The sequence below is a fragment of the Anguilla anguilla genome, chromosome 3 (assembly GCF_013347855.1).
Source record: "Anguilla anguilla isolate fAngAng1 chromosome 3, fAngAng1.pri, whole genome shotgun sequence".
Lineage (NCBI taxonomy): Eukaryota > Metazoa > Chordata > Actinopteri > Anguilliformes > Anguillidae > Anguilla > Anguilla anguilla.
Genome location: NC_049203.1, coordinates 50824375 through 50837340, shown reverse-complemented (window position 1 = coordinate 50837340; position 12966 = coordinate 50824375). Strand labels below are relative to the sequence as shown.

The window sequence follows — 12966 nt, the reverse complement described above, 5'->3', positions numbered from 1 at the left end:
TATGTTTTTGATTGTTTTTGTAGTCTGCTATTGCCATTTGTCAGCATAAGGACCAGATTTCTGCCAATGAAAGTCAAGGAAGCCAATATGAGGCTGAGAAATATGGGGGAAAAAATAAGCAGACAGGCCAAACTGTTTGGAACATTAAGAAGAGAGAAAGCACTGGTGAGCTCAGTAAATGCAAGAACACAATTCCTGGGAACATGATTTCATAGAAATTACAGTATAATCGTAAAAATATGGGTCTAAAGATTAAACCTATACCGCTTTTAATTGCTCAGAATTTTTAGTTTTTGCAGTTATCAGATATGCAAATGAGCTGCGGGGTATTTCACAGAGCAGGAATACTGAGCTGGATAACTGCACTGAGTAAAACCTGGAACCCTCCCAAAACTTAAATGGACTGAAGAAAAGCTGTTCTAATTTTTACTCAGTTAAGTTATCCAGCTAACTTTGTAATCCTGCTTTGTGTAATTCCACCTGGTAGTGAACTGGCAGTGTATGTCAATGCATGTCTGGGCTACACTTAAACACAAGTAAAAATAACTGGGAATGTGATTTTACAGAAATTACTGTATAATCTTATAAATACAGTATGAGTATATTATATTCAATTATATACAACTGTATTGGTTACAAGAAGAATAACTACAAAATTACACTTCAGAAATAATTTTATTTACCGGACCTTTATTTTGAAATACGCTAACCGGAAGTCTCCAATTGTTGCCAGCAAAAAAATTTCCAGACTTCATCGAGCTGGTAAATTTGGCGCCTGGCCTGCAATATATCGCTTTCTGCGTACTCGTGTTTTACGGTAAGATGTTAACCTTATCACAGTGGGGTGACGTTATTAATACAAACTAGTAGTTGGCCACCTTGCATGCTGACTTCTAGAACATCGCATTGACATTAGCTAATACATTATGTTTCATTGATATGATTAGCTAGTTAGTTAGCAAGCTAACGTTAGCTAGCTATTTACCAACTTGTGCAGTAATGTTATATATACAACGAGCGTTCATTGTCACAAAGCTAAGTACTGTAACATGTTACTGAAAAACCGCGCAATTTTCTTCTAAAACAAAGGTTAACCAAACGAATACAGCCAACGATGTATTTGGTTTGCTAGTATGATAACGATCACGCATTTAAGTAAGTAGCTTTGGCTGGTCCAAACCGATTGCCTGATTGTTGATTATCTAGCTTGTTTGAGGGCGGTTTTTACGAGGCAATGTTCCAGAATATAAAAGAGTTAGGTTTGCTTGACTATTTGTGTCTACAAACACTGAAACCTCACCTCAATTTTTTCCTATCGATGTATTCATCAGAACTAAAATCGCAACACGAATGCTATTCTGGGCGTCCTGTTACGTTCAAAGGCGAGTTAACGTTACTTCAGCATTAAATTATGAACGACATGACCTGGATGAAAGTAGTGAAGCTCTGTACTTTGGCTTTAGCAATGACTGTTGGAGTGATTTTCATAAGCTCCAGAGCAGCTTTTTGTACCCCAAATTTGTTATGCAGTGAGCTTCATAATGTTTGGGACAAAGATGTAATATTTTCTTGATTTGGCTCTGCACTCCACAATTTTAGATTTGTAATCAATAATTCACCTGTGGTTAAAGTGCAGATTCTCAGCTTTTATTAACAGATTTTTTAATATACTGGTTTCACCATGTCGAAATTACAGCACTATGTTAGACACGGCCCTCATTTCAGGGTTCCATAATGTTTGGGACATAATGTTTTGTAAAAGAAAGTAGTTATGTTTAGTACCCATATCCTTTGCATGCAGTGACTGCCTGAAGTATATGACGGTTGACACAGACATCACCAGGTGCTGAGTAGCTTATCTTGTGATGCTCTGCCAGACCTATACCTCAGCCATCTTCAGCTCCTGCTTGTTTCGGGGGCGAGATGCCTTAAGTTTTCTCTTTAGCATATGAATCACATGTTCAGTTGGATTCAGATCAGGCGAATGACTTGGCCAGTCAAGAATTTTACTGTTTTTGGCTTTGAAGAACTCCTTTGTTGCTTTAGCTGTATGTTTGGGAGTATTGTCTTGCTGTAGGATGAAGCAGCATCCAATGTGTTTGGATGCATTTGGTTGGACTTGAGCAGATAAGATGCTTCTGTACACTTCAGAATTCATTCTGCTGCTGCTAACAGCAGTTACTTCATCAATGAAAACAAGTGAGCCAGTACCCGGGGCTATACATGCCAAAATCATAATTTGTTGCATTCTCACATCTTGAAATTGCTTCAGCTACCATGCTTATTTTAATTTGTCCAATTTGTCCCACCTTTCATTTATCCACCTCCCCTCTGGTCCCATTGAAATAGATTATGCAACGGATTAGCTGGCCTCAACTATCTGGTGTATGTATGCTGCGTCTTCATACGAACCCCTTGTTCATCTGTAATTGTAGTATTGGGCCAATACCGAAAGGTTCGTTTTAAGCTATTATCGGGCGATACCAATATAACCCTGATGTGTTCACACGTCACTGCTTCCTGTATGGTTTTATGCTACCTTACATTCACTCCACGTATTATTTTACCAGTTTTGCAATGCTGGACTGCTGTCTAATTTGTCTATATCTTTTTGTAAGTTATCTTTTTTTATTGGACAACATGAAATGTAAAACAACACGTATTCCCAACAAATGTAGTGTCTGAACACTTAAAAGCATTGGATTGATGTCCGAACAGAAGAAATGATGCTGTAAATTCTTCTCTATGTCTGGCTTGGCAAAAGGTCTTTCCAATTTTTGTTTCGATATTGAATGGAGGTCCAGCTACACAGAGGTGTTTGCCAAATCTACACATCCGGGTTGCATAAATGCCAGTCATCTCATCCAAATGTCAGTTCTACAAACCTGGACACTGATAACAACAAATGCATTTCTACATATATAATATCCAAATAGGCAAGAAGTCTAAATGTAACCATCACCCTGGATTTCGTACTTTCCTCCATACCATGCCACTCGGCTATTCTTACTCTCCCCAAACTCTTCTTCCATTGGCAAGCTCACTTTTGATAGGAAGTGCCGATGTTGTGTAAGGATCTCATGCCTTACACAGGAAGTGGGAAAGTGTACATGTGGGATATGTATAACCCTAACCCTAACATTGTGCATTTTTTGCTTGTGTTTCTACAGACATATTGCATTTTCTGCAGAGGAATAATTTTATTTCACAGTTCTTGAATGCTGACTTCAGGAAGGATTTTATCTTCACAGACTACTCATCTCTTCATTGGAAACATTGCCTTTATCTCTGGTACATTACCCATCCAGCATGTCTCACAATTATCCATATAGGAGGTCTCCAGAAGATTTTAGTTCACATCAAGGAGCCTTTTCTACATCAGACCATCTACACCATGAAGAGCGTCACATCTATCAAACCTCTCTACAGCCATCTCCTCGCTCAACGTCTGTTTTCACATCCCAAAAGAGTGTCCTGGATTCTTATTCCTCCCGAAGTTCTACCACTGCCGACAGCGCTTTGAGTCTTCTCTCCAGCTGTGGGCTTGAGCCTGAAGATCTTTCTATCCTAGCAGGTATGCCTGAAAATATGATGACTGAGGAGTCTCTCCCCCGTTTGCTCATGGAGATCAGGCAGAAGAAGGCCCTCAGCGACCGCAGCTGTTTGTCAAGCACTCACCGCAGCACATCTCATCAGCCTCTCCAGCCTCCATCAGACAGCTGGGAGAATTCCGCTCGTTCTGCCCCGGCAAAATATCTGGCAAACCCTCCCCAACATTCATCATACCCACCAATCCCTCCCCTGCTGTCCTCATACCCACTTCACAGGGAGGAGCCTGAGAGCTGGAAGGATCGCTGGGGGAACCCCCGGCAAACTGGTGCAGTCCGGCAGGAGAAAACCAGCTCCACCTATGTTGTGGACTATAACTACGGTCAGCCACAAGAGGGGGATTCACGAAACATAGAGAGACCAGCTTATAGTGCGAGAGGAGTAGGCATCGGAGAGCGCCCCCATTTGCAGTCTTTGTCTGATTACCGGCAGTTAAACCCAGGCAAAGAGCCAGCAGCAGCATATCAGAAGAAACTAATTCCTCTCTTGGCTACCACTGTTCACTCTACGCCAACAGCAAGAGAAGCAAATGATTTCCATGGTTCTATGCCCCAAACTTTTCCTTATGCATGTTACCTCTGTGATATTGCAGTACTTTCTCAAAAGGTAAGCAAACCCTTGGTCTCCTTTTTAAATCTGCAAATGACACATGGGCTGGTTATCCCTGCTTGAACTTTGTCTTTGTGTCCAATCAAAGGTAAAAAATTTTTTTTTAATCGTGATCGTTTTTTTAGTAACTCAATGGATACGTTTGATGCATGCATATTGTAAGGCTCAAAAGACTGTTTTGTTCTGACGATATCAGGTAAGTACAGTCATCACCAAGCCATCACAAAATCTATTAAATGGAGTTTATTAACACAGAAGACTTGGCACCGCAGCAGAGGACATACTCCTGGTATTGGTGTACTGCTGGTGTTGGTATATTGCTGGTATTGGTATGCTGCTGGTTACTGTAATACTGTTTTCTTTCCATTTAGGATTGGACCTTACACATAAATGGGGCTCAACATGCAAACAGCCAGCTTGCCGTGTTACAAATGTAAGCGGTTTTCTAAAGTATAACTTTTAATATTAGTCAAACTCCACCTAAGGTAGTGCACCCACATTTGGTTATGGTCTGCAGGGCAGAGCTACATGTATGTACATTACAGAGCTGTAATGTATGTCACACTGGGGACATAAAACATCCTGCAATATTTGAACATTAAAAAGTAAACACAATTTGAAAATTTGTGTTTGTATCTTACCAAATGGTTAATAATCAAACATTTTAGATTGTTCCTCCAAAAACCTAGTGCTGTAAAGTGATAATATATTGTCATAGAGTACGTGTACGGTGCATTATATACAGTATATTAAATGCTTATTGGAATTATATTCATATCTTATTGAATAATGTGTGTGCTTGTGTTAGATGCTGATATCAGCCCATGCTGATATTCAATGCATGACATGACAAAACATGACCTCTTCAATTTTCAGGTATCCTGAATGGGACTGTCGGACTGGATCTGCTAGACAGTGAGTATTAATATAAACTAATTAACCATTCATGATCATTGGCTGTATAATATTAAACCTTATAAACGTGCAAAATCTTAAAAACTGAAGATTGTTAAAATGATTTCTTAACTGTAAATCTCAGTTTAATTAGTTTTCCCTCTTTACAGGAGTGACTACATATCAGAGAAAGGCAGGGAAGATAAAAACACTGGAGGAAGAAGACATGTAGCTCCTCAGCACCATGGTAAAATGGCTTCTTTTGCTTTTTTATCAAGAAAGGTAGTACTGCAATACTGGAAGTTAGAATGAAGGTTCTTGTTTTAGAACTTTCTTTTCTTTTTGCTTTTGTAAAGGGGTTACATCAAGCTGTGAAGGGAAAAGCTATCCTATTGGAGATAAGGTAGTGTATGGTGTTATTTTCAATAGCATGGACTTCAATAGCATATCTCTTTTATTGTTACTGTATATGTCTTTTTGCACCCAGGCTAGTGGAAGAGTGGTTTGCGCTAAATATGCAGCTAATTCTATGGATGAGCACTCCATAAGGAGGCTGGTTGGCCAAGTTGGATCTGCAGTGAACGTTATGATGTTTCCTGTACAGGTGAGAGATGTATCACTTTCACATAGATAGTTTACTAGTTTGTCTTGCTAAAGATGTACATTATGATTTATGCTCCGTACATAGTGAAATGGATCAGGAAAATATAGCATATACTGAAAATGTGTTATTTCATATTGTCACTTTCAAATAGTTGTCTTTATATGAAACAGTACAGGGAAAATGTCTTGTAAGCCAAATGAAAGAAGTACTTTATCCAGCTAAAGTAGTGCTTAATTGGTCAGTTTAATGTATTTTGAGTGTGAATAAAAAAAATTTTCCACACTTGAATTTTCTGACCCACCTGATACATTTGTCACCGAAGTTAGCCTATGTAAGGAATTAACTGGTAAATTAGTTTGGCAAATGTAAAACAGAAAATGAATAGTTTTATACAGAACTGCAGGAGTGGAATTTAAAAACATCTTGGGTTTATTTCCAAGCTGAGCAGTGTTGTATTATTGTCTTTAGTATTGGGTTATTACAAATTATTAACACTCTGCCAACCTTATCATATGTTAAATGTGGTCACCTTGTTTATTTGTGATTTTGTACTTGTGCTTGCAGGCTTTCATTGAGATGAGTTCACCCGATGAAGCACAGGATGTTGTAAAATACTTCAACAGGAACCCAGTTGTAGTTGAAGGGAGCCTAGTCCAATTTTCTATGTCTGCCACATATAATTTTCTTCAGGTAAAAATGCATACATTTTCATTTTATTCCTTTCCAGCACAAACAAACACATTGTTTATAATTGTGACAGGTCAGCTTATAGTGTACATTACAGCATTGAGAGTGGGTGTGTTTCACATGAACATTAATTGTGTGTGACCTGCACTTATTTGGCAAATTAATTCTTTGTTGGTAGAAACCTTTGAATAGACATAATAGTTGTTTCCCTTCTCTCATTTCATACTGCATGTTTACTTGCTCCGGTGTTCAAATGTAAAAGTTATTCATAATATGTTAACATATTGAATGCTTAAATGTTGGTATTGATATGTTCATATGCACTGCAGAGTTCTCCGGTGGTGATTTTTTCCTTGTTGCCCCCTGGACATGAGAAGTACCCTGAGATAATGGCCATTGCTAAACGATTCGGACCTGTTAAACACTCCTTATTCTTACCAAATCAGGTAAAGTAACAATCTTTACTGACACCTGTAAATCTCATTGCTTATATAAAAATTGCTTTGTGTCTGAGGTCTATCCTTCCCCCTTCTCATCTGTAGGTGCTCTTGGAAATGGGATCTAGGGAAGATGCAGGAAAGTTGGTTCAATATTACACCTCCCATCCTCTTAAAATGAAAGGCAGTATTATCCAAGTATCCCACTCTACAAAGCACAGCACACTGAAGTAAGGAAGATAAACAGTCTTTCTTTTGTTGCATGTTGATTTTGCGAAGAGTGAATTCAGTACTGTATATTCTTGTTTTGTAGCTCAACGTTTTAAAGAGTTTTGTCACCTTTATGTCATGAATTGGGGAGGACAAACATAAACAAGAGCCCATTAAAGCAAACAAATGAGTGATGGGACTGAGGTCGGCTTTTATATGGGGCTAACATTATTCTTTTCACTGTTTACAGGTTTGCAGTAACTGACAAAGAGACTGAAAGCGGAGAGGCCAGCAGACACGTTGGCCAGTCATATAGGTCCCAGACTAGATCATCTCCTAGCCCCAGGAGGAGGTCTCCAAGTCCAAGGAGGTCTCCCGGCCCCAGGAGGAGGTCTCCCAGTCCAAGGAGGTCTCCCGGCCCCAGGAGGAGGTCTCCCAGTCCCAGGAGGAGGCCTTCCTGTACGAGATGGTCTCCCAGCCCTAAGACGTTCTACAGTCCAAGAAGGAGGTCTCCCACCCCCAGGAGGAGGTCTTGCAGTCCGAGAAGGAGGTCCCCCGGCCCCAGGAGGAGGTCTTGCAGTCCAAGAAGGAGGTCTCCCGGCCCCAGGAGGAGGTCTTGCAGTCCGAGAAGGAGGTCTCCTAGCCCCAGGAGGAGGTCTTGCAGTCCGAGTAGGAGGTCTCCCAGCCCCAGGAGGCGATCTCCCAATCAAAGGAAAAGGTCTTCTGGCGACAGGAGGAGGTCTCATAGTCCAAGGAGGAAGTCCTTGGAGAATCGAGATGTAGCCAAGTTAGAGGACAAAGCTTCACAGGTGAGAACACCGTCCTCCAGCAGGAACAGGAGTCAGTCGTCTAGATGGTCAACATCCCATACCAAGGAGGACAAGAACATATCCAGAGTACATTCTGTAGAGAAAACAGCTAATACTCAGAATGCGATAGTCAAAAGCATTGGAGTGTTGACAGAGACTCCAGACCTGGGGAGCACCAAAGAGCCCTCATGCACTAATACTCAAACTAAGGAGAGTGTGCCCAGCCCAACAGAACATCCCCAAGATCATGGCACTGGTCAGAAAACTGAAGACCAAACTATGTTTGAGGGAGGGAAGGACAGTGACATGGACAGTGACATTGAAGGGATGGCAGTGATTGGAGAGGATGAGGAAATTCGGTCAGAAGAGGGCTCTATGGGATTCCTGGAGGACATGGAAGAGCATGTGTGTGATGAAGCTGGAACTTCAGCAGAGAATTTATCAACTTGTCCTTCAGAGGTTGCTGAAGCTGGTGAAAAAGAAAAACAAGGAGAAGGAGAGGAGCTGGCTTTGCACCCCGATAAGGAACCTGGTTCACAAAGTCCTACAGCAGATCCAGCAGTGTCAGAACCTCCTGGAGTCACGGCAGTGCAGGAGGAGAAAGAAGGAGGTCTGGAGGATATGGAGGAACCTAACGAGGCCTATGATGAGGTGAAGTCCTATTTAGGATGTACTCTAATATTCTCACTATTATGTTTAGTTCAGTTGCATAGCAGGGGAAAAACAGGGGCCAGGGGCGGCTGAAAGCCACTGAAATAAATAATAGTGAACCATGTAGAATTTAGCTAATTCTGTAAGCACTGTAATTACCATAAAATTGCATTTATATATTCAACATAGCATGCATAGAGTTTAGACTCAGTTGAACCAAATTATATTTGAGAAAATGATCTTGTGTAACCCAGGATGGATATTACGCTTTTAAAATATTTGTTTTGTGCCTCCGTAGGACGAACCTGATTTCCCTGAAAGCCTGGAGCATTGTATTACTTTAGATGAGCTTGAAGATGAAGATGGTGAGGGCCAGGCACTTGTGTCAGAAGGCAACTCCGGTACTTTATCTGTAATCCAATGCAAATTCACCTGTAGTTTGTATTTTCATGTTGCATCAATGGATGTTGTATTTGAATGGTGCTTATAATGGGTAATGAGTCTTCACTATCACACGTTAATAATTGCACATTTCATTATTACCATCATTATATTTATATTGCAGATCCGAGGTCCAAGGAGGAAGAACAGGTCAGTCATTTTTTTCTCACCGTGCAGTTTCTTTTGATTTCCTCATGTTACTCAGTGGCCTGAGAATAATAATTATTTTTCTATGGCTGTAAGAGGATATCACAAATTAATAAATTTTGTTGCAGCCATTGGTTACACGGTTTATTTTTTTGTTTCAGGAAAATGATTATGGAAGAGTTATCTACATCCAGAATCTTCCAAGTGGCTATTACACAGATAAACAGTTTGTGGCAATTGGCAAGAAGTATGGGAAAGTGAATCGTTATTTCTTGATCCGTCGACGTCAAGAGGTGACGAAAGCAACCATTTTGACACCAATAAGTACCCACTTTGTCTCATTCAATGTGACCTTGGTTTTTCAATGGGACCATAACCCGTGAAGCCAAAATAAGCAACTGGGAAATGCTTGCCATTTAGTTACTGTATTTTACAATATGGTTTTCTAAATACCCTTAATTTTCTGCATAAAAATTTTTACATTAGTTAAAACATTATGGCTAGCTATTATGCATGCCACTTGCTCTTGTTGTTTGACTATTTAGCTAGCTAGATTCAGATAACAAAAGCTACAAGAATGCAACTTGACAAACAGGATGTTCACAGGGGACTAGATTGTATTGTAACACTAATCTGGAAGGCATTAATCCATTAAAGAGTAGTTTCAAATGCTTGTTATGTCTGACCAGAAATCTTTCCTGTTTTATGCTGAAAGAACCACCTTACAAGGGAAAAAAATTTGTTAAACATTCTCACCATTTATCAGGGCTTCATTGAAATGGAGAGATCTGCAGATGCCCGGAGAGCTGTAAGGGAGCTATCAAAAAAGCTTGTGAGAATGGCTCGCAATATTTTGGTTGTTCATCTGTCACGGAAGTACAAAAGATTGACATGTGGGTAAGTGCCATTGTTTTCACTGATGTAATACTACTAATACTATGTCCAGAGTGAAAGGTCATAAAGCAAGCAATGCACCTGACCTAAATTCTTCTTGTAAAATACAGTAGTCTGTTTGTGCAGCCTTTCACATAAGGAAAAAGCATCCTCCTATCATAACTGTTCCAGTTATGCAGGTGATACGCCACTCAGATTGTGTGACTTTTTGGTCCTTGAGCTGTGGTCATAGTGCCACCGATTTTCACTTTGAGGTCATTCCATTTCTGAGCAAGGCTCAACTCAGTGTTTTTGATGTGCACTTATATTCACAGGTGGAGCCCTGAATCGGACTCAGAAGATGAGAGTGGGTGGAGGAAGCATCGAAGGGAAAGGAGGAGGATGGAGGAACGGGAAGACAGTAGCTCAAGAACCAAATCCAGGAAAGAGGAAGAGCCCCCATCTAAGAAGGTCTGCATCAGGGAAGAGAAGACCACCCCAGCAGAGCCCAGCTGCAGCATCAAGGCGGAGGAGAAGGCAGCCACAGAGGAACCCAGCAGCAATAAGGAGCAGCAGCAAGAAGAGGAGGAGAAGGCAGCCACAGAGGAACCCAGCAGCAATATGGAGCAGCAGCAAGAAGAGGAGAAGGCAGCCACAGAGGAACCCAGCAGCAATAAGGAGCAAAAGCAGGAGGAGAAGGCAGCCACAGAGAAACCCAGAAACAATAAGGAGCAACAGCAAGAAGAGGAGGAGAAGGGGACATCTGAGACACCTTGTGAACAGGAAGAGTTGGCGCGGAAGACAGAAAATGAAAACATCATGATCACCCAGCCCTCCGACAGCATGGACACACTGAAGAAGGACACAGAGGGGGTGAGCTGGGGATACCTTGTGAAGCACTACACATTGCTCTTCGGCTGTCTTTTTAAAAAAAAAATCAGAATTAATCTTGAAACAGATCTCATTTACAAATTACTACAAATTACTAGGGCTATTACTTTTTCCGGTTTGAACAAATAATAGAGAAATTCATCCAGATTTCTTCAATTTTCCTTAAAATTGAAAATTTAAATAAAGGATGCCTAAATGTAAAATTATTATGGCCTGGTTTTAATTACCGATTGAACCTGTAGCTAAATAGCTTAAATGTGCGATTAATAATCACAACATTGTTTTGGAAGTTTTACTGAACAAAATAAAGCCTAGGAAGATCGTAACATTGCCAATGATTCCACTTACAGGAATATATTGCTCAGACGAAAGAAAAAAATTATAATGCATGAGTCCATCATTAATTCACGACAATGGCGTGGGGGTTCAAATTAATCCAAATAATTTTATTTGTGTAGTGCTTTTTACAGAAAACTGTTAGAAAGACAGTTTACAGAGTGGCAGAAAAAAGCTGGCAAGGGGAATGGGAGTGTCTTACATGGATAGCATGACCCACATGAACTAGGTACTCTTCAGACGAAACAACAACATGGCTTGTTGTTTATCGGTCTGTTGGATATTTAGTGCTGAGAGCTGCACAGTTGGGCACAGAGTGCAACTGGGTTCCTTATTTTGCCTAGGCAACAAGATTACAAATTCAAACCCTTAATTACATATTTGAAATTTGAAAATTTCCTGTGATTCAAACAGGTTTGTTTATCAACTGGAAGAGTGACAGCCTTACTACTTACTTCAGCTCTGTGGTGTGATATAGCCATGGATGACTGCAGGTTTCACTTTCTTGAAGGTGTAGCTAATCCTACTATGTATGACACAGTGATGTGATGCCAGCTGTTGAAAGCACTTGCTGGTGATAAGAGTCCAAGCAACTGCAAGTGATTCACAACAATGTCCTGCAGGTGACCAGCATTGAAAATCCAGATGGAATCAAACAGGTCTATGTTAAGGAAGAGAAAGTGGAAATGATAACAGAAACCACTCATGTCCCCCTGGGGCCCTACCTGCCCAACAACCCCATGGGTAAGTGAAGCCAATCATGTTGTGGATTATAGACATCTGATCTTAAATCATTTGCATAGTGGCTGCATACTGCTTTATTGCCTCCCTACAATAGCATGAACACTTGAGTTGATATCTGACTCTGATTACAGGAAGGGAGTTTGTCAGTCAGAAAATCGGCTACTTCTGCAGCCTCTGCAATGCCATCTATGTCACCGAAGACGAAGCAAGGAATGAACATTGCAGCAGTCACTCTCACTATGAGAAACTGAAGGTAAGCCCATATGAATTTGGTCAGCTTGCTTTTTTCAGGATAGCCCTTATTTTATGTGTTTCACGTCAGCTGTACTGTTTCTGACATTCTGAAATTTTTTTTCAGGCATATATGGAACAAAAGGGCAACCCTGCTAGACAACTTTAAATGCGCAGTGGTTATTATAAAAGTATCACAACCCAAATATATGTGGAAATGGCCTTTGATAAGCAGTTACATCAGTGGGACCTGATGTGCAACATTCTTCTAAGAAATATCTCACAAAACCAAGAATAATGTTGAGAATGGGGGGGACCTATCGAATCCAGGCCATGTTGTCAGCTGTTGCCGAGCTTGGTGGAGGGCGGTGCTCAGTTGGCTCTAGCATCACCAGGCCTGGTAGGCTGGGTTTCAGTTGGCCAGGAAGATGGACTTGTGGCGCACCATCGACACCCACCGGTTGTAATATATATATATATATATATATATATATATATATATATATATATTACAACCGGTGGGTTGTAATAACAAATTGGTGGGTTGTAATTTTTAACAAATATATATATATATATATATATATATATTTGTTACTAGGGTTACTACATAGAAAATAGGTTGTTGGTCATAAGAATTGTACTTCACTGTATATGGTTTGTTTTTGTTGGTAGTGATACTTTCATTTTTGTTGTGCATAATGAATACTTATCTTCTGTACATTAAAGTCACTGTAGCTGATGGCTGATCTGGAAAATGTTTTTACTTCAGCAGGTACATACAGAAGCAAATCTT

The 12966-nt window shown here is 40.4% G+C and overlaps 1 protein-coding gene across 4 annotated transcripts; it reads left to right on the top strand.

The window, feature by feature from the left end:
* The first annotated feature begins 710 nt into the window (after positions 1 to 710).
* On the top strand, positions 711 to 12644 carry LOC118223758 (matrin-3-like). Of its 4 annotated transcripts, none has more exons than XM_035410717.1 (19): positions 713 to 817; positions 3171 to 4215; positions 4590 to 4651; positions 5095 to 5133; positions 5283 to 5359; positions 5469 to 5515; positions 5600 to 5716; positions 6281 to 6406; positions 6733 to 6849; positions 6946 to 7070; positions 7301 to 8510; positions 8809 to 8911; positions 9076 to 9101; positions 9260 to 9391; positions 9865 to 9995; positions 10307 to 10844; positions 11822 to 11942; positions 12074 to 12195; positions 12301 to 12644. In XM_035410717.1, the coding sequence occupies exons 2-19, from the start codon at positions 3310 to 3312 to the stop codon at positions 12340 to 12342; spliced, it is 4041 nt and encodes a 1346-aa protein (XP_035266608.1). In that variant the 5' UTR covers positions 713 to 817; positions 3171 to 3309; the 3' UTR covers positions 12343 to 12644. The 4 variants fall into 4 exon arrangements, with proteins under 4 accessions (XP_035266611.1, XP_035266608.1, XP_035266609.1 ...); XM_035410719.1 differs by lacking the exon at positions 713 to 817 and having other exon boundaries at positions 2026 to 4215; positions 7301 to 7402; positions 7460 to 8510; XM_035410720.1 differs by lacking the exon at positions 3171 to 4215 and having other exon boundaries at positions 711 to 817.
* Positions 12645 to 12966: the final 322 nt, after the last annotated feature.

Coding starts and splice junctions, on each gene's coding strand:
- LOC118223758 (XM_035410717.1), top strand. CDS start 3,310: ATGTCTCACAATTATCCATATAGGAGGTCTCCAGAAGATTTTAGTTCA. Junction 8,511..8,808: donor CTAACGAGGCCTATGATGAG/GTGAAGTCCTAT, acceptor GTGCCTCCGTAG/GACGAACCTGATTTCCCTGA. Junction 11,943..12,073: donor CCTGCCCAACAACCCCATGG/GTAAGTGAAGCC, acceptor CTCTGATTACAG/GAAGGGAGTTTGTCAGTCAG.